The sequence below is a fragment of the Jaculus jaculus genome, chromosome X, assembly GCF_020740685.1.
Source record: "Jaculus jaculus isolate mJacJac1 chromosome X, mJacJac1.mat.Y.cur, whole genome shotgun sequence".
Classification (NCBI taxonomy): domain Eukaryota; kingdom Metazoa; phylum Chordata; class Mammalia; order Rodentia; family Dipodidae; genus Jaculus; species Jaculus jaculus.
The window spans coordinates 46,510,368-46,534,571 of NC_059125.1; the positions used below are offsets into that span (position 1 = coordinate 46,510,368).

The 24,204-nt window shown below is 39.0% G+C and overlaps 1 protein-coding gene across 1 annotated transcript; it reads right to left on the reverse strand.

Annotated features, from left to right (window-relative positions):
* Positions 1-8,513: 8,513 nt before the first annotated feature.
* On the reverse strand, positions 8,514-10,952 carry LOC123456515 (putative deoxyribonuclease TATDN2). Its single transcript, XM_045139855.1, has 2 exons — positions 10,735-10,952; positions 8,514-10,585 (listed from the first exon to the last, which is right to left on the reverse strand). The coding sequence occupies exon 2, from the start codon at positions 10,485-10,487 to the stop codon at positions 8,514-8,516; it is 1,974 nt and encodes a 657-aa protein (XP_044995790.1). The 5' UTR covers positions 10,488-10,585; positions 10,735-10,952.
* Positions 10,953-24,204: the final 13,252 nt, after the last annotated feature.

The window sequence follows — 24,204 nt, forward strand, 5'->3', positions numbered from 1 at the left end:
GGAGAAAGGAATAAGGGAGAAATCATAGACCTGATCATGTTAATAGCTTTGAAAATCAGAGAGCAAAGGGACATTTTGGGAAAATATAGATATGGAGCATAAAATATATCATTTTTATATTTTACCTCAAATATTAATGTAGTAAGACAGCCTTTTAATTGCTGTTAATAGCTAGACCTTTACACTACAGATACTACTGTGCTAAAATTGCATGACACGGAGTTGAATTACAGATGAGCTTTAACTCACTAAATAGATGTTTCTGATTAAACAAATTGTGAGGAGGAGGAGAGGCTGGCAAGATTGCTTGTTGATTGAAGGCACTTACTTATAAGCCTGCCAGCCCAAGTTACATCCCCTAGCAGCCATGTATAGCCAGACATAAAGTGGGATTCCAATGGCAAATGAAGTGGAGCTAGGAGATTGTAGAAGTTTGTTGGGCCAATCAGGCTTTCTCAAAAAGAAGGTGACAGGAGAGGGTAAACACTCCCAGTTTGTCTTCTGACCTCCATATGCATATGCCAATAAAAATACACCATATACCTACACACACACACACACACACACACACACACACACACACACACTTAAATAGAAATACTGGACCCATCATGACCCCTTCTCTCTGGGCCATCAGTTGACCCTCCTGTCTTGTCATCTCTGAAATTTCTCTTCATGAGTTTCCCTCTCTCCAATACCACCATTGTTGTCCTAGTTCCTTATCTTTCACCCAAGGTGAGTGGCATCCCTGTCTTAAACCTGCATTTTCCCACTGCCCACTCTGCTGCAGTTAATGTTATAAACCTTTGGCCGCTTTTGTATGGCCTATGGATCACTTTTCTTTTGGTAGCTTCCTAGTCTCTCTCTTCTGCTACCCTCTCCCTATTCAAATATAGGTACACAGAACTTCTGGTGACTTGCAGCTCCCCACAAACAGAACATGCTCATGCTCTCAGAACCTTGTCCATGTTGTTTCCTTTACAGAGAAGGTTCCTCCTCACTGGTCACTTGCTTCATCTTTTGGCCCATTGAAGATCCATAATGCATACCACCTCTGCTGTGATGCTTTGAGTTGGCACTTCCTTCTTTTTAACGCCCCCCCCCCCCCCCTGACTCCATTATTCCATGTCCTCCACTTGAGCAAGAATGATTGGGGATGTTGTGACAATTCAGGAAATGTGACTAAGTGTGTGGCCTCTTAGCCTGGGAAGCTTGAGTTATCATCCCTAGTTCTCATCCCAGTTGTTCTATTATTTTACCTTAAGACCTTGGGTAATTATATATCCTTCCAACTTTGACTTTGTCTGCAAGAGAAGTACAACATTAACCTACTTCTACTTTATAGGGGTAAATGAGATAAAGAGTATACCAGTGTTTGACATATTATATTATCCATTATAAGTACCTAATCAGCTGGATGTGGTGGTACATGACTATAATTCTAGCACCTGGGAAGCTAAAGTGGGATGGTAAATTCTAGGACAGCCTGGGCTATGCAGTCAGACTCTGCCCCAGTCCTCCACCGCCCAAAAAAATATGAAAGCAATTAGTATTGGCTACTTTGATTTAGGGTTTTTAAAAAATATTTTAGAGAGAAAGAGAGAGAGAGAGAGAGAGAGAGAGAATTGGCATACCAGGGCCTCAGCCACTGAAATTGAACTCCAGATGCTTTTGCCTCCTAGTGGATATGTGTGACCTTGCACTTGCCTCACCTTTGTGTGTCTGGCTTACGTGGGAACTTTAAAGTTGAACATAGGTCCTTAGGTTTCACAGGCAAGCACCTTAACTGCTAAGCCATCTCTCTACCCATTGATTTAGTTTTGAATTAGGCTTAGCTAGCACAGTGGTTGACATGTCAGGCATTTAGCTTTATCTTCATGGTAGTTTTAATGACCTGAATGTTATCATATGCTACTTTGCAGTTATTTAGAAATTGTCTTATTCCCTTTACTGGACTGTATAATATTGTAGTTAGAGTGATTGTACTACAATGTTGTATGTATCCTTAAGCTTTGAATTTATCAGGTATTATACTGTATTGGTTTATGTTATTTTGTTTCAGTAAAGCAAACTTCCACATCAAATGTTCATACTGAGACTTAGCTGTTGATGCACTTTGGGTCCAATAGGGTAATCACTATGGCTGGGTGGTCCAATTTATTGGGTGACTAGTAGAATTAAAGAATAAATTGTTTCGAGAACAGGAAGTGCATTTTATATCAAAGTACTTTATATAGACCAAATTTAGATATGGTATTTCTTTTCCTTGACTTCTTCTGCTTTTATATATGTATATATAATCAGTGTAAAAATTTGTATGTGTGTATAATGAGTATATAGAAAGGAATAATACATATATTATATAAATACAATATTTTTATATTGTAGGTGCCATTTTTATTGTATATGATATGAAGGTACAAATGCAGGTTCTGAAAATGGGCATATTTAGAGCTATACTGAAAATGCCAGTTCTTGAAACTTACTGGTTAGTAATGTGATTTCTCTGGATGGGTTGGTCCCCCTGTTTTAGTCCTAATATTATTTTTCAGAAAGCTGATTTTAAGCAATCGGTCTTAACTTCTTTTCTTACTAATATCACATGCTTTTAATGGTCTTGCTCAGTAGATTCATAAAGATATGAAGAATATTTTCATATAAGTTTGACAGCATTTTCAATTTTGTAACAACTTTGCATCCTATATTGATTTATATATTATTCAGTACTTGTATAACTGTTATTTATGACATTTTTTTCTTCTCAAAGCTATTAAACAACATATGCAACTTATTTAATCCTTCATATGGTGATGCATTATCCTGTGGTTAGCAAGTGCTGATTTCCTAATTTTGGCTGAAAGGCTAACCAATGAACTATTTGTGCAGATAAATTTCATCTTAAACTAAGTAACATTTGTGTCTTAACCCATGCCCTACACATGCGTGCATACCCCATACTAAATACAAACACCACATATAACACACACACACACACACACACACACACACACACACAGTGTGTACCAAGAAGACAGCAAAGAGAATATATTAGTGTTGGAGGCTGTGGTGGGGCTTCATCTTTTGGTGCCAACATTTGTACCTGACATGTGAGTGTAGACGGGATTGCATTGAAAGAATATACCAAAACCAACCTACAATTTCACTTCCTGAGAAAATGAAAAGAATTAAATTAGAAGTTAGGACCCCACGCAGGGACTTTTATCCTTAAGTTACTTAAGTGTTGATGGTTTATGAGGGCCTCTAGGCTACGAACAGTCCAATCAAGGTTGAGGCTGACCCTGCATTGGGGCTATTATGTGACACCACACATAGTGGTACAAGGGATTAGCCACTGTTCCTGGAGTAGAGGTCAGGTCAGTGTATAAACTGTTTCTATGGGAAACTATAAGAAAGGGTTTTCTTTCTCAGGACTACCCATAACTCCCTTTCCTACTTCTCTTACCATGTTACACGTAAATTTGTGTCACCCACACTCAGAGAGGAGTGTTAAGAGTATTAAGGGTAGAACTTAACGGGAGTGAGAAACCCCATCCTATTTAGGGGAAAATCAACTCTATGTTAAAGAATGAGCAAAGAATCTCAATATCAATATTCTCAAGGCACTGAATATGGTGTTCAAGTGGCAAAGAAAGAACAAAAACTTATTTCAAAAATTATGTTTTCTCTAAAAGACAAATTATTTTCATCTCATGCTTTGTATTTTCTTCTGGTTAAAGGGAAATGTAATAAGACAAAATAGAGTGATAAGGGTAATAGCAAGGTAAAATTGAGAAAATCTTCCAAAATGCAGAGGAAAAAAGAATCATTAAAGAAACAAGATAATGAAAGTTTGGACAGCTGGGATGCTGTCATGCAGCCATTTATAACGCAATTTTCTGAATTACATAAAGACCTAGATCTGACAGTTGAGCACTCTATCAAATTCTTTTAAAAGACCAGTAATTTGACATATCCTTGTAAATTTTATGTTAAGTTTGAAAGTAGTAAACGCAATGATCAAACACCCTGATAAAGAAAGTGTTTACACTCTCAAAGGAGAAATTGCAATATTAAATGTCAGAAGGCAATGAAGCAATGTGTGTAACCTTTGAGGGGAAAATGGTTGTGACCCATAAATTCTATATTCATGCAATGTATTATTCACTAGTGAAAGCAGTTGATAATGACCTCAGTTACAAACTTATAAACATGCAAGTGGCATGCTTTTCCTGGGTGGCTGCTTGAAGAGATATTTTAGAAATAAATATAACAAATAGTTCATCTACAAAGGAACATGCAATAAGGAATTATGAAATATAAAATAAAGATGAAAACAATGTAAACATTTTAATTATTTATTGAAAGATAAAATGCATTTTAACTATATATTGAAAGATAAGAGAATGGACCCCAAATGGAACTTAAGGACAAAAAAGAAAAACATGACAAAAAACAGGAAACCCATGATCTATGGTTTCAGTTGGTTTTGAGTTATGAATTACTTGGGCTTATATTTAAAATAATACTGTAATTGTTAAAGTTTATTATTTAAGAGAAACCAATCTTGAGTTTGTTTCATTTTTCTTTATATATCTTTATGATATATATACTGCTCTTCCTTTAACTCTGCTTTAAAAGTATTCATACTTTGTGTTTTTTAAAGCTGTTTTAAGAACTGAAGTGCAGTGTAACACATGCCTGTAATCTCCACAGTTGGGAGGCTTAGACAGGAGGACCTAGAGTTCAAGGCCAGTCTAGGATCTAGGATATATGGCAAGCCTTGTCTTAAAAAAAATTAGGAAAAAATATGAAGCTGACATGGTGGCATACACCTTTATACCCAGCATTTGGGAGGCTGAGATAGCAAAATCATCATAAATGGGAGGCCCAAGGCTACAGAGTAGTTTCAAGGACAGCCTGTGCTAGAATGAGACTGCTTTGAAAACAAAAACCAGTATTATTAATGAAAGAAATAAAATTTTAAAAATCCAGCAGAATATTAACATCTCATATTACTCAATGTTGAGAGACTTGTGGCATATAAATTGTTAGCTAAACATGGATATAAACTCCTTTTTATAATAAGAGAAACAAGCTAGGTAAAAATAATCAAACCTCTTATAGCTATATGAGTAGTACCATCAACAGTGGGTTGTAGGGACTAGACATGGGACACATTTTCGTGTTCCTCTCTACTATCACATATTGTAAAGCACTAGGTATTAGTTTTCACAGAAGGGAAAGTAACTTTATGAAAAAATATGAATGCAACAGTTAAAACTACAGGCAAAAGTAACTATATAGATTTAGACATGAGAGAAAGCAAGTAAGATACATCACAGTGCAAAGAAAAAAGTACATTTAAAAACCAAATACCAATCAATAAAAAGGAGAGATTTGAGTAATAAAAAGCAATGTACAAATTGACTGTTTAAAACCAACAGAACCTATGTCTAACTTGTTTGCTCATGAAAACAAAAATACAGGAAATACTATATTGAAATCACAACCGTAGGAGAAGTAAAACACACAGCTTATGTTACTTTTTCAGTGGAATGAATACTGTAGTTATAACAAAATTGCCTAAGGAATTGGAATTGGTCAATAACTATAAAAATACTAGAGAAAACTGCCCAAAGATCCACTGTAAAAACTGAAGTGATTGCCTGTAACAGATGAGCTATTGTTTTCTTCCTGTTCTTCTCACTGGGAGTCCTAATGGTTCTACAATAAGCAAATAGACATTTTCAAGTTAGAGATGAATCCAGACAAATTGCAAAAACAAAATCTATCTCCTACGACAAAGTAGTACTTTGCTCCCTATGAACTTTAAATATAGAGATTAGCTAGCTGCCTTTCTGGTTTTATTTCCTTTTTAAATTTTAAGTGCAGCAAAATGTTGGTGAGCCATGAAAGGACTATAAGGAGTCTGTTAGATCTGGTGATTCCAAACTACTTAACAGCCTAGGAATCACCAATTGTTATTATGGATCTCATACCTCCAGAATAGGAGAGCACATGCCATATAGAGAGATGCATGCTACATGATAATTTTTTAAGGTTCAACAGAGTATCTGCCACTTAAGCAGAAAACTACTCACAAAATGCCTTAAATCTCACACATTTGGCATGTAAAGGTGTTTTTATATTTTTGTTGGTAACATGCATAGGTTAAGTGTTCCTTACCACTTATTCATGGACTACCTAATTGAAGCTTGTGATATTTGATTTAAGCCACTTAGGACTATACTGTTCATTCCCACTCCCATTCTTAAAGAAATAGAAGTTCAACTATGGGGAAGTGTTCTCCTGAATATTAGCATTGCAGAACAGAGTACATGCACATGTTATAAAAACGTGGGGAGAAAAACACATTAGAAAAGGTATTTTTCCTGTAGGATGATCATTTAGAAACACATGACATTCTATTCGTGTGTAGATCTTGTTGGATGTAGACTTCTAAATGTACACATTGTGGTGCCAGGGATGGAACCTGGCCTTTCAAGTGCTAGGTAGGTAAGTGATCTACTACTGAGCCTCACACCCGAGGTTCAAAATGTAATTTGACGTTCAAATTTGTCTTTTACATTCCTAAAGTATCACTTTGGTAGGCAGTTAGGATGACATTTTTCTTTCATAGAACTTACCAAGAAAGTTAAGTGACAAAACGTATTAAAATGTGACAAGTAGAGAGATGCACAGAATATAGCAAGTGCATTGTAACCATGAGTGTGTGACTGAGATGGCACTTCCCATGCTGGTGGTTCTAAAGAGCTCCAGCTTGACTTGCACATCATCATCTTACTCTTAAGTTGTTGAGAAATATCTCTCTGTGCCTAATCATGGCTGGTGCATATTTATCAAAGGACTTTGAGATCCCAAAATTCAAAACAAACACATGAAAAGAATGTTATACAACACAGTAGTTTCCTAATATATGCCCACACCACCAGTTTTTAAAATATTTTAAAGGCTCAAGGACCCCATAGGTTAAGGAATAATTTTAACAATGTACATAAACCAAACACATCAACATGAACACATGAACATGGAATGTGCTACAACACAGTAATTTCCTAATATATGCCCACAACACCAGTTTTTAAAGTATCCTAAAGGTCCTAAAGGAATACTTTGAACAAGGTACATAAAACTGGGAAAAGCTGCTTACTTCAATGTTTCAAGCTTTTGTCTCAAAAAATACAATAAAATTATGCCTTCTCATTCTTCTGTTTTCCAACTAAAGGGAAAGAAACACTATAGCTTATTTACACTTAAACTTCTCAAAAGATTAAATTCTTTTTTGAGGGGCGGGGTGGTTACGAGGTAGGGTCTCCCTCTAGCCCAGGCTGACCTGGAATTCACTATGGAGCCTCAGGGTGGCCTCGAACTCACAGTGATCCTCCTACCTCTGCCTCCCGAGTGCTGGGATTAAAGGCGTGCGCCACCACGCCCGGCAAGACTAAATTCTTATCAATGGGAAAATGTATAATACACCCTTGTTATTTATGGGAAGTGTGCACTGTCAATTTCCTGGTAAGGTTGGACTTTTGGCGTCTCACAGTGTATAGATGACTTTAAATCTTTGTCTTGTCTTTTGGAGGGGATGTAATTGTTTATTTTCTATTCTTCCTAATATCACCTTCCTTTCCACATATTATCATTAACATCCCAAGTGCTACTAAAGTCAGTTATTTATTCTTCTACCAAGTCAAGTAGGTTTTCCTTGCTGCATTGGCATTATCCTAACATTGGGGATTAACTAGTGAATGAGACTAACAACTCTGTAAACCAAAAACTAGTGGGGGTGGGGATCAACTATGAATATACAAGTATATGAACAACAGAATCTCAGCCATGGATAGTTGCTATGATGCGACTGAAATGGGATTTTGTTCTAGGTTGGTGGTCAAGGAGGATGTCTCTGTGGAGGTGACTTAAAATGAGACCTAATAGTGAAAAAGCCAACTATTTTTCTGTATTCAGACTACTGAGTACAAATGAAATTAGCTTAGATTTGAGACTCCTATCAGTGGTTAACACATAACACTAGTTGGCTCTTAATCCCTTCAATCACTTCCACAGCCTCCTTGGGATGTCCTGTTAACAAGCCAGTTATCTACAATGCTTTCCTTTTAGATAAAGCTTCAAGGAGTACAATCATTATATAATTCCTACAATATAAGTATTTTATGAAAAAATAACTGCACTTTAACCATTTTAACGACCATGACGTTTTTCCAACTGCTGTTTCCTTTACTGACTTTTTGGCTTGATGGGAAAACACGTTAATATCATGAAAGGCTTCTGGCAGTCCTTCTCCTGCACTCCATGATAACACCCAGAAGTAGCAGTCTTATAAAGAGGTTTCGATGGTGACATCTTATCCGAGTTTCTTCAGTCTTGATGGAATTCTGAACACATTCTTGATTGGGGACACAGATGGAGTTCACATTTGTTGTTTTGTCAGGCTGCTGGTCTCCTCACTGCCACCTGACTGTGACCCTCTTTGATTAAATATTGTAGATGCGCCTGGTGTTCTCACGTAAGGCAGTCAGGATGTGAGTAACAGGCTCATTTCTGACTTTGGCAATTTCCCTTATTGCATGCATGGCCATGCCTGGGTGAGAATACCGGCAAGCAGCCCTAGAAACACCCCGAGGCACAAAGTAAGGAGCATCACTTTCAACCAGCAGCCTTTCCAGTGGTATTTTCCTCACAGAGTCTTGGATCTTCCAAGAAGAGGTGTAAGTTACAAGTGCTGTGAAGCCTACATACATATTTGTAAAGTATTCCAGCATGGGTTGAATGACTTGGTAATCACTAGTAAAACAGTGCCTGTGGATCTTGTAGTCGTGGGGCACATACCTTTTCAAGATGGCCAGCAGATCTTTGTCAGCATTTCGGCAGTGAATCACCACTGGCTTCTGGAGAGACACTGCCAGCTGTAGCTGCCTCTCAAATACCCTCATCTGCTTTGGAATTGGTGTGTGGCACTTGTAAGAATAATCTAACCCCATCTCCCCAAAGGCTATAGTCTTAGGGTGCCTTAAGGCATGCAAGATGCGTCTTTCCTGATCATCTGTGTAGTAACATGCAAAATGAGGGTGACAACCAAATGCCCCCCAAATCATGTCATCTTTCAAATGCTCTTCCCAATTGTTGTATTCTAGGGTACGAGGATCACAGTAATCAGTAATGCAGCCCTCAAACTCATTAGGGAAGGTGTGGGAATAAACTTGCCTGAATGTGCTAAAGTTTCCTTTGAAGGATAGCTTGGCATACAGCATGTCCAAGTGACAGTGGGTATCAGTGAAACCTTCTGTTATGGTTAGCTCTTCTGTAAGTCTGGAGGGTAAAGTTACATGAGGATGTCTATATTCTTCACCCATTCTGGGGATATGCATGTCAGTCTCTTCAGAGCTCACCGAGTAGTAGGAATAACCTTTGGGGAACTCAGATGTAAATGTCCCCCCCAAGGCTGCTCTGGAGGTCTCGCTGCTGTCAGGGGAGCTGGCATGGTCATTGTCATGGACTGGAAACTCTGCAGCAACTGTGGGGCCCAGTGAAAATAGTTCCTCCTCAGGCACATCAGGCCAGTCACTTTCTGAAGAGGTGGTGACCTCAATCATCTTTTCAGGCTTTTCAATTACTGAGCTTATGTTATCCTCATCTTGCAAGTTTAAGGATTGATAGTTTCTCTCATGAATGACTGTCCTCTGGTCAGCAAGTGGCTCCTTATCAAATCCACTCATCTTTGAGCATGACCCTTCCTGAGTAGTAAAGGAGACAATGCTGGATGGATATTGACTTGCCTTCCATCCGGAGTTAGCCTTTGGGCGCACCTCTCTGATCTTCGGACACACCTCTCTGATCTTTGGACGTACAACTCTAGGCTCTGGACAGGCTTCACGTTTTGCATGCTCCCCTTCTGCCTTAGGAGCAGCTGTTTCAGGTTCAGGAGCCTCTGGTCTGAGCGCTGGAGGTTCCCTTCCAGGCTCAGGAGCCTCTGCCCCGGACTTAGGGGGCGCCCTTTCAGGTTGTGGAGCAGCTCCAGGTCTACGGTGCCCCACTCCAGGGTTTACCATAGCCTGAGAATGTTTTTTCCTATCCTCAGGAAGCTCCGTGCCAGGATTTTCTCCAGCATTAGGGTGCTCAGCCCCAGCCTCAGGAGGTTCCATGCCAGGCCATCCTCGAGCCTTAGGACCCTTACCAGAGGTTGTAGGCATAGCAGGGGCTCTAGGTTTACCAAGCTCTATGCTGCTTACTTTTGATCTAGTGACAGCCTCACTCTTTCTGTTAGACATTGAGTTTCCTAGGACTCCCGCCATAGCTCGCTGGTAAATCCGACAGGAGCCCTGGTTGTCTCTTAGTCTCTGGAACTTCTTTTCCTCGGCATTATTTGGTTCCTTAGCTTGAGCTGCAGATTCACAGTTGGGGGAACCATCTTTGAAACTAAGGCTGTCGGTGTCCTTTTGAGAAGCCATTTTTTCTTAACTGGCTGGCAGAGTGCACGGTTGATGCCAAAGATTAAGAAAACCAGTGTACTCAGGCGGTTTTGGGGGCAGCTCTACCCACCGTCAAGCTGGAAGGGGAAACACAAAAGGACACAGAGGTGTAAGCCACAGGAAGGCTACGTACAACCCAGAAGTCCCCTTAAGGCCGCCTTGCCCATCCCTCCAACCACTTCAGCAAGTCGAGTGTGGTGAAGCTGTGTTTTCTAGGCGAGCCTACCTTAGAACTGCTCCGGCAGCGGGCCTGGAGCCCAGGGCTCCCACGCTGGCGCCAATGACTTCCAGTCAGACCCAGGCGGCTCTCTGACTCCCGGTGGGAATCTGACGTCTCAGATGTCTGACGTCTCCTTTTCTGACGACCGTCTTCAGCGTTCCGGGGTTGTCAAAGACTTTCCACTGTCCTTTCCAAATGTTGTGGAAAAGTCAGACACCCGAACTCACCAGCGGTTTGGCTTAGCTTCCGACCTCTACCACACGCCGCCGTCCAAAATGGCGGGAACTATTTCTGTGGGTTGAAGCAGGCACCGCCCCAAAGGGCAGAAACTATTTCCTATTGGTTGAGGCAGGCACCGCCCACAAGGGCGGAAACTATTTCCTGCTTTCGGAAGTGCCACCCCTTTCCTGAAGAAAAGTAGTTCCAGGCATCCAAAATGTTACGTTGGATATGGCCTGTTCGGCTCCCGCGTTCTGAGATGTAAAAACCCAGGAAAGGAGTACAAAATGCGTCCGGAATGATACATAGCATCTGGCTACTGGCTCAGAGGCCCTCAATCCCCAAGCGTGAAGGGAATGCACAGCCCGGTAAGTCTTTCCATGAACCGCCCCGCCCCGCCCGTCTTTCCATGTACCGCACCGCCCGCCGGTCTTTCCATGTACCGCACCGCCCCGCCCGTCTTTCCGTGTACCGCACCGCCCGTCTTTCCATGTACCGCACCGCCCGCCCGTCTTTCCATGTACCGCACCGCCCGCCCGTCTTTCCATGTACTGCACCGCCCCGCCCGTCTTTCCGTGTACCGCACCGCCCCGCCCGTCTTTCCGTGTACCGCACCGCCCGCCGGTCTTTCCATGTACCGCACCACCCGCCCGTCTTTCCATGTACTGCACCGCCCCGCACGTCTTTCCATGTACCGCACCGCCCCGCCCGTCTTTCCATGTACCGCACCGCCCGCCGGTCTTTCCATGTACCGCACCGCCCCGCACGTCTTTCCATGTACCGCACCACCCCGCCCGTCTTTCCATGTACCGCACCGCCCGCCGGTCTTTCCATGTACCGCACCGCCCCACCTGTCTTTCCATGTACCGCACCGCCCCGTAAGTTTTTTCATGTACTATGACCAGACAGGAAGCAACCCCGCCCAGTGGGACACAACCTTCAGTCCACCCCTTTCTCCCCCAGCAACCTCCCTTGCTGCTGCCTTTGCCTCTGAGTGGATCGTCCTAGCTGCGCTTCCAAGTGGGCTGCTACCATTTTACGTGTGCGTGTTCCTTGTTGCTCCCCTTCTCTTTTAAAAGAGCGTATTTGTGGGATGTTTTCATACTTGTGGTTTTAAAAGCATAGTTTAAGTGTACATACTTATAAAATGTAATTGCTGTATGTCACCAGTTTGAGTTCTGCGTTTTCACTTCACATTATTGCATATCTTAAATAGGTTTATTTCTGTATGGTTTTCCAAACCATACTAGTGAGTTGAAAATAATCTAGACAATGTGTAGGTGCCATAATTCACCAAACTTCCTTTTTTAAAATTTCAGGTCCTTCATTCTACTCTCTACATAGTTACTATACCCACAGATTACTTATATAAATATGTGTATAATTTTTCTTCTAGTTAGGGTCTTCCTCTGGCCCAGCCTGACCCGAAACTCATCCTGTACTCTCAGGCTGGCCTCAAAGTCATAGTAATTCTCCTCTGACTCCTGAGTGCTAGAATTACAGGTATGTGTGTATGTAGTATCTATAATGTATGTGTGTGTAGCATGCACCTGTATGCAGATGTAACCAAACCTTGTGTTTGGTTGTGGAGCCCACACCTCCTCCTTGACTTATCTGCTTCTTTATTTGAGAAGCAGTCTCTTACTATTTCAAAAATAAATCAAGCCCTGGTACGCCCTAAACATGCTTGCCTGCAAAGCACTTTTGACTGCTGCACCATCTCTCCATCCCTAATAATGATTAAAACATTAAGAACATCTTTGCAATAGGTAAGTTTTTCATATTTTAGTTTGTTTCTTTGGGCTTTGTGCTCAAAAACTGACTTCCTGAGAGGTAGGAATTTCTAAATGGTTCCTTATGGTACCACATTGCCTCAAAAGAATGACAGTAATTAAACGAGTGCAGTTATCCCAGTGGAGGTTGATGCTTCAGGAGAGCATGAGTCCAGGAGTCAATGGCTAGCCTGGAAACCATATTAAGAATCTCTCTGAGTTGAACAGCCCCTTTAATATGTAAAACATACATTAATATACATGATACCTCACTGTAATCTGAATGTGCATTTGTAATTTCTTAGAGTGAATATTGTGTTGACTGTCTTGAATTTGTTTCTTCTCTTGTTTCTCTTTTACAATATTTAAAATTTATTTTAAAATCTTTTAAATGTTGCTATTTTTCTTCTTAGGTTTTTTCTTTTAATCTTGGGGTACCCTATTGTGTCCTATCTGGTGCAGTTTACCTATCCTGTCCCCTCTGCCACCTCCTACCAATACTGCTTGTTACCCTGCCTCCTGCCTGTCCTGTTCTTTAGGTTGATCCTCCTCCTCTTACAATAAGCCTAATAATCCACATGGCATTTACTTTGATTCACAGTTTATTGTAGGTGAGGATATACATCCAGCTTTATCAAGTGTGTGTTTTGAATGTGCTGATATGTGGTTCCTCTTTGATTATGTGTTAAATTCTTGTATTCAGAAGAATCTATTTTCTATCAGCTAGTATGCCTCTTGTTAATATGGTGGTATATGCTTTTAATAATGGAAACAGTAAGGTACAAAGTCTGGGAGAGTTATATCTACATATCCCTTAATTTTTACTATTATCATCAATAGCCTGACTGGTTTATTTTATCAAATTTACTTAAGATTATTTTAAAGTCCTTCACAATACCGATAAAATATCTACTTGAAACTTTTTATTCTGCTTATCTAAAATACACTTCCTTTTTGGTGAAGTTCTTCCACATCATCTGGTAAATATTTTGAGTTTTATATGGGCCACAGTTTTACTGTATTTTATTTTAAATATTTTTATTTATTTATGAGGGAGAGGGAAAGAGGCAGATAGAGAGAATAGGTATGCCAGGGCCTCTAGCCACTGCAAATGAACTCCGGTCACATGCCCCTCTTGATACACCTGGCTTTACCAGGGTACTAGGGAAGCAAACTTCAGTCATTTGGCTGTTGCCAGCAAGTGCCATAACTGGTAAGACATCTATCCAGTCCCTGGACCACAGTTTTACTTAAAACTTTTTGTTCTATAACTTTTCTATTGTGAACAAACCCTATTGCATTTTCCAACTAGAATATTTTTAATTTCGTTATGGTTATAGTGAAGTATTTTATTTTTAGATTTTTAGCATTTTTAATTTCCTTTAACGATGGTTTATTTCTTTCTTCCTAATAATTTCTTTTCATCTTTTTTTTACAAGTTTTTTTCCAGAACTTCTAAAAACAGTATTAAATAACTATGCTGATTGTGGTATTATTGTTTTGTTGTTGATGATGGTAGAAACATCATTTAATTAAATAGAAGGCTGGCTCCTTGGGCTGTTGGTTATAAAGCAGCTACTTTGTAATCTTGTTAAGGAATTACCCTTGTATTTTAAAACATATGTAGTGGGAAATTGATAGGAGCTCAGTTCATATTTGCACATAATTTCTAATTTGGAACTGTCTCTGTATTCAGAAGTATCTGGGTAACATGGGGCAATAAGTAATATCTTTGTCTTCCTCATTACAGAATGCATGGGTGAGACTTTGTGCGTGTGCATATGTGTGTTTGTGTGCAGATGTCTGTGCCCCATGCACATGTGTGCAGAGGCCAGAAGAAAATGTTGGGTGTTCTTCTCTTATTGCTTATCTGTGTATTTCTTTCCTTGAGTTGAGGTCTCTCCCTCAACCTGGAACTGCTGTCCATCAGCAAACCCCAGCAATCCTTTTCTTTCTTTCCCCTAGCTGACTAGGCTTACAGATGTGTTTGGTCATACTGAATTGCTTTCTAAAATATATTATTAGCTGGGCATGGGAGGGCATGCCTTTAATCCCAGAAGTTGGGAGGCAGAGTTAAGAGGGTCACCATGAGTGTGAGGCCAACCTGAGATTACATAGTTAATTCCAGGTCAGCCTGGATGAGAGTGAGGCCCTAACTCGAAAACCCAAAAAAAGTTATTTACTAATTTGAGAGAGACAGAGGATGGTGTACCATGGCCTCTTACCATTGCAAATGAACTCCACTTGCATATGCCACTTTGTGTAGGTTCTGAGGCTTCAAACATAGGCTGTCAGGATTTGCAAGCAAGTGCCTTTAACAGCAGAGTCATCTTTCCTGCCTACAACTTTAAAAAAAATATTTATTTTCAAAAAAAAATATTTATTTTCAGGTTCACAGTTACATTTTTGTAAATTTTCGTTTTTAATTTTTAGGAAAAAGAATCCATTGGAAGATAAGTGTGGGCTGGGCAATGACTAGAGCACTGCCAGAAGCTTTCTTGTTGTTTTATAAATTTTCATTTCTGACAGTATTTGATTTACGTTCCTTTTCTGGATTCTCTGAGAGACCAAATTCCATTGCGGTTTTAGGTCCTTTATCCTCATAAGATCGCTTGTAATGTTTTTCTGCTTTTTTTTCCCCTGCATGCTACATTTTTCTCTTCCTTTTTTGTATATTCATCTTTACATTTCTGTCCATGTCTTGTCCAACTTGCTCTGTATCTTTAATGTTGGAATTTGGTAGCACTAAATTTTCCATTTTAAAAATTTATTGGCAGTTTTTATACATGTTCATTGATAGTATCTTTTGATCATAATCCCCTCCCTGCCCCCCCAACTATCCATCTTCTGTTTTTATATCTTATGTTTTCCTCCATTGTCCATGATGAAATGTTGATGGATCCAGTATTGTGCAGTCAATGACCACTGCAGTAAGGTGATGAATGCCAAGGTTTCTTCATGTCTGGAAGATAGCATTTCAAAACACTCCTCTCCATTCTCTGGCTTTTACATTCATTCTAACCCCCCTCCCCCTTTGGCAATGTTACTTGAGTCTTGGAGGACATGATAGGAATGTCTCATTTCGTGTGCTTAGCACTCACTCAGTGGTCACTTCTCAGCACTTAGATGACTTTAGAGTCTTCCCAGTAATCGCATCCACCCTCTAAATAAAGCTTCTCCTAGTAAATGGAGAGCAGCACTCACCTGTGTAGCCCTGTATTGTCAAGGGACCAGAACGTGCATAACCAGTCTAGCCTGCTTCTGGATATAGGCATGCTCAGCCTAGATTCATGACTTTCCTTTTTATTCTTTAGGTCCACTCACTATATTTTTTCTTTTTAGATTTATCATTTGATAGCTATTTCACTGATTACATACATGATAATTGTTGTCTACTGATCTATGCTAGATGAGTCATTTACAAATGTATATACCAGTAGGATTCAACACATAGGGATGGGTAAGAGCTAGGCATATTTTCTTTACAGTTTCCTGCCTTATTGCAAAAGTAAAAAGGCTCATCTTGAATGCTGCCCCTGTTGAAAGCTCTGAACTCCTGCTCATTGTTCTGCCAGGCAGACTCACAATCCTTACTTCACTTTTATTGAGACATAATTCACTTGACGAAAGACTATTTTAAAGTGTCCAGCACAATTTAGTGTGTAATGTTTTATAATTGAGATAAAATTTGGGTAACAAATGTTAATCATTAACTATTTTAAACTGGGCAACTCAATGACATTTAATACATTCACGATATCTCTAATTCTAAAGTATTTTCAGCACCGCAGAAGGAAAACTCCTATACCCCTTCAGTGTCTCAGTGTCACTGTACCTGAAATTGTCAACACAACTATAAAAATGTTGTAGGACTGAGGTTGATTCAGTGAGTTCCCCAAAAAGCCACTGAATATGGACCATGTTGAAATGAAGCCAAAGGTGCGGTTTTGAAGAAGATGGATCCATGTGAATACCAGGTTCTTAGAGCCTGTTGCTATAAGTGCACTGTTTACTTGTTAGTAGTAACTACAATAGAAGATTGACCTCAAGACCTTGTACATGATAGAAGTGGTCTGTCACTTGAGTTGTATGCATCCTTGATCCTCTTTTTAATGTTGTTTTGAGATAGGACCTTTACAAGTTGCCCAAAATGGCCTAAACTTGTAACCTTCCTGCCTTAGTCTCCACCTGAGTAGCTGGGAACATAGGTAAGTGCCACCATGCCTGACCAATAGTGGGGACTGATTGCATGCATTTTGAATACAATCATTTCACTAAAACTCATTTCTTATCTCATTTATAGTAATTAACAAATCTTATGTTAATTAGGCATTATGTTAACTACTTTTAATGAGTGAGCTTCTGATAAAAATTTGATAAACACTCAAATATATATTCTTATTTTTAAGTTTTTTAAAGTTTATTTTTATTTATTTATCTTCAGAGAGAGAAAGGGAGAGAGAGAAAGAGAGAATGGGCACACTAGGGCCTTCAGCCTCTGCAAACAAACTCCAGGTGCATGCACCACCTTGTACATCTGGCTTATATGAGTCTTGGAGAATCATACCTGGGACCGCTAGCTTTGTAGGCAAGTGCCTTCACTGCTAAGCCATCTCCCCAGCCCTCCAATGTATATTCTTAATTAGAATGGCCACCTCTGAAATGTACAGGTTGATATGCATGTTGTCTATGTTGAATATCCCTGGTGTTACATCATATGCACAGTTAACTTTGTAACCTCAGTTATAAAAAACTGAGCAAAAGAGGCAAAAGGAGTATTTAAATGAAACTCTCAATGAGTCTATGTGCAGGTCAAGCTTGAAATCACAATATAAAAAACCATTCCCACCATTGATCTCATGTTCTCTGTGTGAGAAGGTCATCTTTTGACAGTGATTTCAAAGGTTAAAGATACATACTCTTTATAGTACAAGGTACCCCTCACACACACAAAAAAAATTACATCTCATATTCCAAGAGAGGCACTCAGTAAACTGCTTCAACATGGGGGAAATTAAGATTTGTTTTTCTTGCTGAGAAACAGAATTTTAAAAACTAGTTAAAGAAGTTCTTCCAAAATATTTTTTACCATCTCTGATTTTTACAGTGACCACTTTAGTTAGAATCCTTGCTAGTCCTCCCCACACCTGCACAGGATGTCTAGGTCAAGCATTGAGCTAGGCTATTTGAGCTTCCTAGAGAAGTATTAGGATCTCCATGCTTTGTAAGACCCTCAGATCTGTATTTTTGAATTGCCTCAAGCAAACAATTAACTAAGACCAAGAATTAGGACAATTTTATCCATGAACCTAGGTAGATTTGTGTTAATTTTCATAGAAACAAAATAAAACAAAACCTTGTTCATCATCTAAGAAGTATGTTGTGCCTCTAACATATGTTTTGAAACCCACTATGAAATGCTGAAGACAGGCAATACTTTACTTTATGGTAGAGCTGAAAGTGAGTTGATTGCTTGAATATAATTTCCTTATTCCAACCAGATGGAGATCAAAGGAAAGTAATATTTATATCCTGTAATCTAGATTGTATATCCATTCTCTTTGCTAATGTGTGTGTATGTATGTATGTATTTATGTGTGTGTATGTGTGTATATATGTATATATGCATGTATACACACATATATGCATATATAATGTTGTGGGGATTTTTCCATATTTCTTTACACTAGCACAAATTGTACAGTTTTATTGATTTTAAGTTTGCTGATTTTTTGGTAATTTCCAACAGGTATTATGTTTTAATGCCTATTTCGAAGATGAACTACCTGATAAAAGGGAAGAAGACTATAGAATAAGATATTATAAAATCTATTTCTACATTGAAGATGGCACCATTCAAGTAGATGAACCAGAAGTGTACAATAGCGGATTGCTTCCCGGTATCTATTTAAAGCTGCATTGTGGCTCTTTTGCAACTAATTTTTGCCTTTATTTTTTTAATTGTGTGCATGCATGTGTGTATATGTCTTTGTTTGTATGAGAGTGCCATGGCCTGTGGATGGAAGTCAGCAGACAACATTTAAGTTTGTTGTCACTTCATTTGAGGTATGCCTCTCTCTCTCTCTCTGTCTCTCTCTCTGGATCCTTGCAGTGCTGTTGTTGTTTCCTGCTTGAGCTTCTGGGAAATTTTCCTGTCTCTGCTTCCCATCTTGCTGTTATCATGCTGATATTACAGAAACCCTCCACAGTTTCTGGTTTTTTTACCTGTGGCCTGGAAGGGATCAAACTTAGACACTCAGGCTTGAGTGGTTAGTGCTTTATCCACTGAGCCATCCTCCTTAGTCTTAAGGTCTACCTTTATATGTTGTCTTTCTTTAGCTCTCTAGAATGCTTCATAGTAGAACTTAGGAATCTTGATTTATGTAAATGGTGAGTTTAAACATAGCCTATAGTTATTCATAGTGTCTTACCAGATTTCTAACCTTTACAGCTAAATATTAGCCATTTCTGTCCTCCCTCTGTACTGTTGCTCTAGTGTGAGCAAACTCTCTTACATCTTTTACTTTGTCCTCAAACACTTTGGTCTCATTGTTATCACTTCACAACATCTTTGGGAGAAAAAACTTTTCCTCTCTGCTTCTATGTTGTTATTTCTTTTTTCCCCCATAAATGTACTGCCATTTGTTTCAGCCTACTTCTTCTCATTCTTATATTATTCCAACTGTTTATGGTTAGTGTCAAAACTTTAATGGTACCTGTGTTAGTCAGTTTTATCATTGCTGTGATAGAAACAACTTACGAAAGATTATTTTTCTTACAGTTTTCAGTCCAGCATTGTGGAGGTGGGGTGTATCAGAGTAGCTGACATCATGATGAACAGGAAGCAGAAAGATCAGTAACATTTAGGGATCAGGGCAAGAAACAGCCCCCAGTGATATGCTCCCAGTGGCCTACTTCCTCCAATCATGACCCTCTGTCTACCATACTGCTATCTCCAAAATAGTCTATTCAAATTTTAAATCAATAAATGGATCAATCCATCCATTACATTAAAGCATAGATTAATCTATTCGTTAACTTGGAGCCCTCATGATCTAATCTTTGTAGAAATGCAGATACACCAAAAATTTGTTTTACTAATTTTCTAGATGTTTCTCCATGCACTCTACTAGACAAAATTAACTATCATAATATCTCAAAAGAGTCCTTTGTTAGTTCACACATGCCAGCCCCTCCCTTCCACTTCAGCCATAGAGAAGAGTTAACTCTGCTACATGAACAACAGAGAAGTTAATGGTAGCTGCATTGTTAAAATATGGAAAAAGTGACTAATGGAGGTAACTGATTGTTTCACTTTGTGCTGTAGGCCTATTCTTTGGCATGAAGTTGAATTCAGGTGCCTTCAGGGGACAGAAACCATGATAGTGAAAGGACTGACAACTTGTCATGTGTAATATCAAGCAATGTAAAAATATATTTGTAATAGGAAGACTCAAATGTGCTTTGTAAATGTCTTTGGCTGAGTATATTATGGAAGGTGACCTTATTTTTGGAGGGGATGTAAAGGTCAGAATTCATGTCCATAAGGAGAAATTTCTAGCTCAGAGCTGTATAGTACTTGGCACAGAGTAAGTATTCAACAAACACTTAGCAATGGGGACTAGCTCCAAATTATTCATCTTAAACATTGGACAAAATGAAGCCATTCCATAAAAAATACTTGACCTTTAAAAATAAAAGTCCTTGATCTTATAAGCATCTGTCTTTTTCAGTGTGAATGTTTACTTTGTGCCATTATGTATTTTTGGTTTTATAGCTCATGATTAAAAGACCTTGGACTATGGGGATATTTCAGCAGCATTGGTGTTGAAAAATAAAAGTATTGGCATTTGTAAAGATTGGATTGAATGTACTGAATTTTATATCATAGATGGTCATCAGTTCATGTTGGCCAGGGCAGAATGTGGTGGTTGAAATTAGATGTCCCCAACAAGTTCCTGTGTTTTGAATGCTTGCTAACCAACTGATAGCAAATTGTGAGGAGGAGCCTTGCTAGAGCAGGTGTGTTTTTTGTGGCAGGCTTTGGGTCAGAGCTTGGCTCACTCTTCCACTTCTATTATCCACCTAATGTTGGCAAGTAAGTGATGTCCAGCCTCTGCTGTGCCATCTTTACCTTGCCATCATGGAGCTTCACTTTGAGACTGTAAGCCAACATAAATCCATTCCTTCCATCAGCCACTTTTGGTCAGGTGCTTTATCCTAGCAATGAGAAGGTAACTACAGCAATCAATTTCCTAGTATTTTAGTGTATAAACTTAGTAGACACATGGGGGGCATCACATTTTTATATTAATTCACTTAAGAAATAATTCATTTCAAACCTGACCTTGTTTACCATAGGTGTACAATGTTAAATGAAGTAAACATACTTAAAATTATAAGAAAGAAAGTACATTGGAGTCTTATATCTGGGAGGTCCATTCCCAAAAAAATACCTTGAATTAAGTGTTAATAAGCAAAATATAAGGCAAGTCCAAACTGAATCTCATAAAAAATACATTAAGCATAAATAGATCTGTGGCAACTTTGATCTTCACCACAGGGAAATGTTAGAAACTTAAAGCTTGCATAGTAGGGATCTTAAAAAGAAAGAGAGATGTCATATAAGATGAAAACAAGCTGGAAAGCAAGCACCTGATGTGTGCATGTGTGTCCCATTCTGTTTTGCGGAAACAAATTATTAAGAAAATAATCACCTGAAAATTTAAAGGGAAGATATGGTGATTTTGTTGTTTTTATCAACTTGTAGTATTTTTTCTACCTTAATGACTTTCACTGTCATTAAATGTGGGCCAAAAACATGGCATCTTGCCCATTTCTTTGATATTCCAGAACAAACTCCTGCTGATAGAGGTTCTGCATTTATCTTAGAAGACTATGCACAAATATATCCCAAATATAGATATTATAGTCCCCAGATGATACTATTTAGAGATTCTAGGGAGATATGATTAAACACTATTATGTGCAACTATATATTTCAAATGGTCTACACTGGTTTTCTGATTATGTTAAAAAAACATTCCAAGGTAAGGTCTCAATCCAGCCCAGGCTGACCTGAAATTCACTATGTAGTCTCAGTGTGGCCTCAAACTCACAGTGATCAGCCTACCTCTGCCTCCCCAGTGCTGGGATTAAAGGCATGTATCACCATGTCTGGCAATGTTATATTTCCCGTTAGTGAAATTTTCTTGTTTATTGTTAGACTGGCCTTCTTTTTCCAAACCATTGATGGTCAAGACCCCTTTTCATTCCTGGAAGAGAATTTCTGTTATGTCTTAAGAAGCATGTAGTGAGAAAAATGTGGGTACTGAGATAAAGAAGCTATGTGGAAGACTGATATGCAAGATGGGTAGGGAGGGCCAGAAGTGTTCTGGTGCTGGCCCTGTAGTAGAGTTTGTGGCCATTTCTGGAGATGTGTCTTACAATGGTGACAGGCTGTTGTTTTGAAGGAATTGCTCCATTTTCAGTTTATCCTCTTTTTTTAGTAGCTGGCAGGTCTTACCCATTTCTGTTCTAGCTTGCCTATGGCTCTTCCTCCTTTCCTTCACTTAATTTATGGATGATGTCTGATACAATAGAGCTCAGTGAAAACTATGGGGAAAAATGGTACTTAGTTGGAGTCTGAAATATCAAGTTCAAAATCATCTTCACACATTTTGGGAGGCATGGCCTTAGGCAGGGCACCTAGGCACTCTTAGATTTAGTTTTCTCATATATAAACTAAGCATTCATGTTTCACATATTGCCTATCTCAGGAAGTATTGAGGATTAAATGAGAAAGTATAAATACATGACTATTCTAGGGCTATAGTGGTGGTTGTGTTTATAAGTATTTAAAAGCCTTGCTGGGGAAATGGGTAATTGGTAAGAGAACCTTCAGTACAAACATGAGGACCCAAGTTCAATCCATAGCCTTACATAAAATGCCCTCTTCAAGCCAGGTGTGGTGGCACGTGCCTTTAACTCCAGTATTTAGGAGGCAGAGGCAGGTGGATTGCAGTGAGTTTGAGGCCAACCTGAGATTACTTAGTGAATTCCAGGTCAGCAGGGGCTACAATGAGACCCTACCTTGAGAAATTTAAAAAAATCCCTTTTCATGTGTACACACACACACACACGCACACACCCCACTCAAAAATATTTTTAAAAGAATTAAAAATTAAACCCCTGTAGTGTACTTCTTCATTCCTAGAAATTGATAGGATTACACTTCAGAGTCTTCCTGAACAAAAACTGTAACCTGCTTATTTGAATTATTATAATGAGGTACAAATATAAATACTGGTGGGATTTTTGAAGAAGCTTCAGACTGCTGAGTAAGTATTTTATATTTAAAAATCTTTCACAATGTAAGTATTTCAAGGAGATAGTAACGATTCCTGAAAATACCAGAAATGCCCATCCTTTTATAGATGCTTAAATATGCAGCTTTTTCTAAATGTCTAATCTTGAATGACTAAATAATTTGCATAGTGTTTTCAGTGGCATGAATTAAAGGCTAATTGAAGTATAATTTTTGCAGTAAAATTATATTGTTTTTAATGTAGTACATTTAACATGTTCTAGGCCAATTCTAATTTTATAGTTTTATTATTTGAACTTAATATACCAAGTAATTAAAAATTGCTACAAAGAAAAGAAGATAAAAATTACTTTACTTAATTCCCTCTCAACAAATTGAAAAGTTAAGTGGAGTAATGGAACAGAGCCCAGCACAGTTCCTGGCACATAAAGATATTCATTAAATGTTCCTTAATAAACAAAGAATGAGTAATTTTGAGGCATTTCTGGACTTTGGGAAAAAGCACTAATCTCAGTACTATGTACAGTACAGAAAAGATAAATTGACATCTTTATTCTACATACAGAAGTCATGTAAGTCAGTTGTTACTGACTCCTTAGCAGCTGAGGTCACTCTGCTTCTTTCTCGCTTATCTTTCAAGTGGGTTCTCTGGCCTACACTTGTTACAGGTGTTGAGACAATTCTCCATGGGGATCTTATATTTGTGCACATTTTATAGGCTGAGGCACTGACTGATTTGTTCTGTGCTGGCTTCTTGAGGGAATCTGCATGTACAAATAGCCTTAGAAAGACAATGATAGTTTTGCCCTTGAGCACAAAGTGCAGGTTTGCTTATCTTATTGGAAGATAGAGGCAGTTTCTACCTGCAGAAGAGAGGGCACATGTTTACTGCCCAATCTAATAAGGCTACATGCTGCTCACTGGAGAAGGTTTAGGTTTCCTAAAATCAGGTTTCCTCTCCTCTCATCCTACCTGTATATGCCCACGTTATCTGGACCTTATTGGGGAATTGGGGCTTAGGACAATGGTGCAGAAATTGAAGATGCTCTTTGCTGGTATTTCTTGGATACCTTTGTCTCTAACCAGAAGGTAATGGGCATCACAGGTTGGACGTGAAAAATATGGTGAAATTAGAACACTGAGGTTCAGAGTACTAGC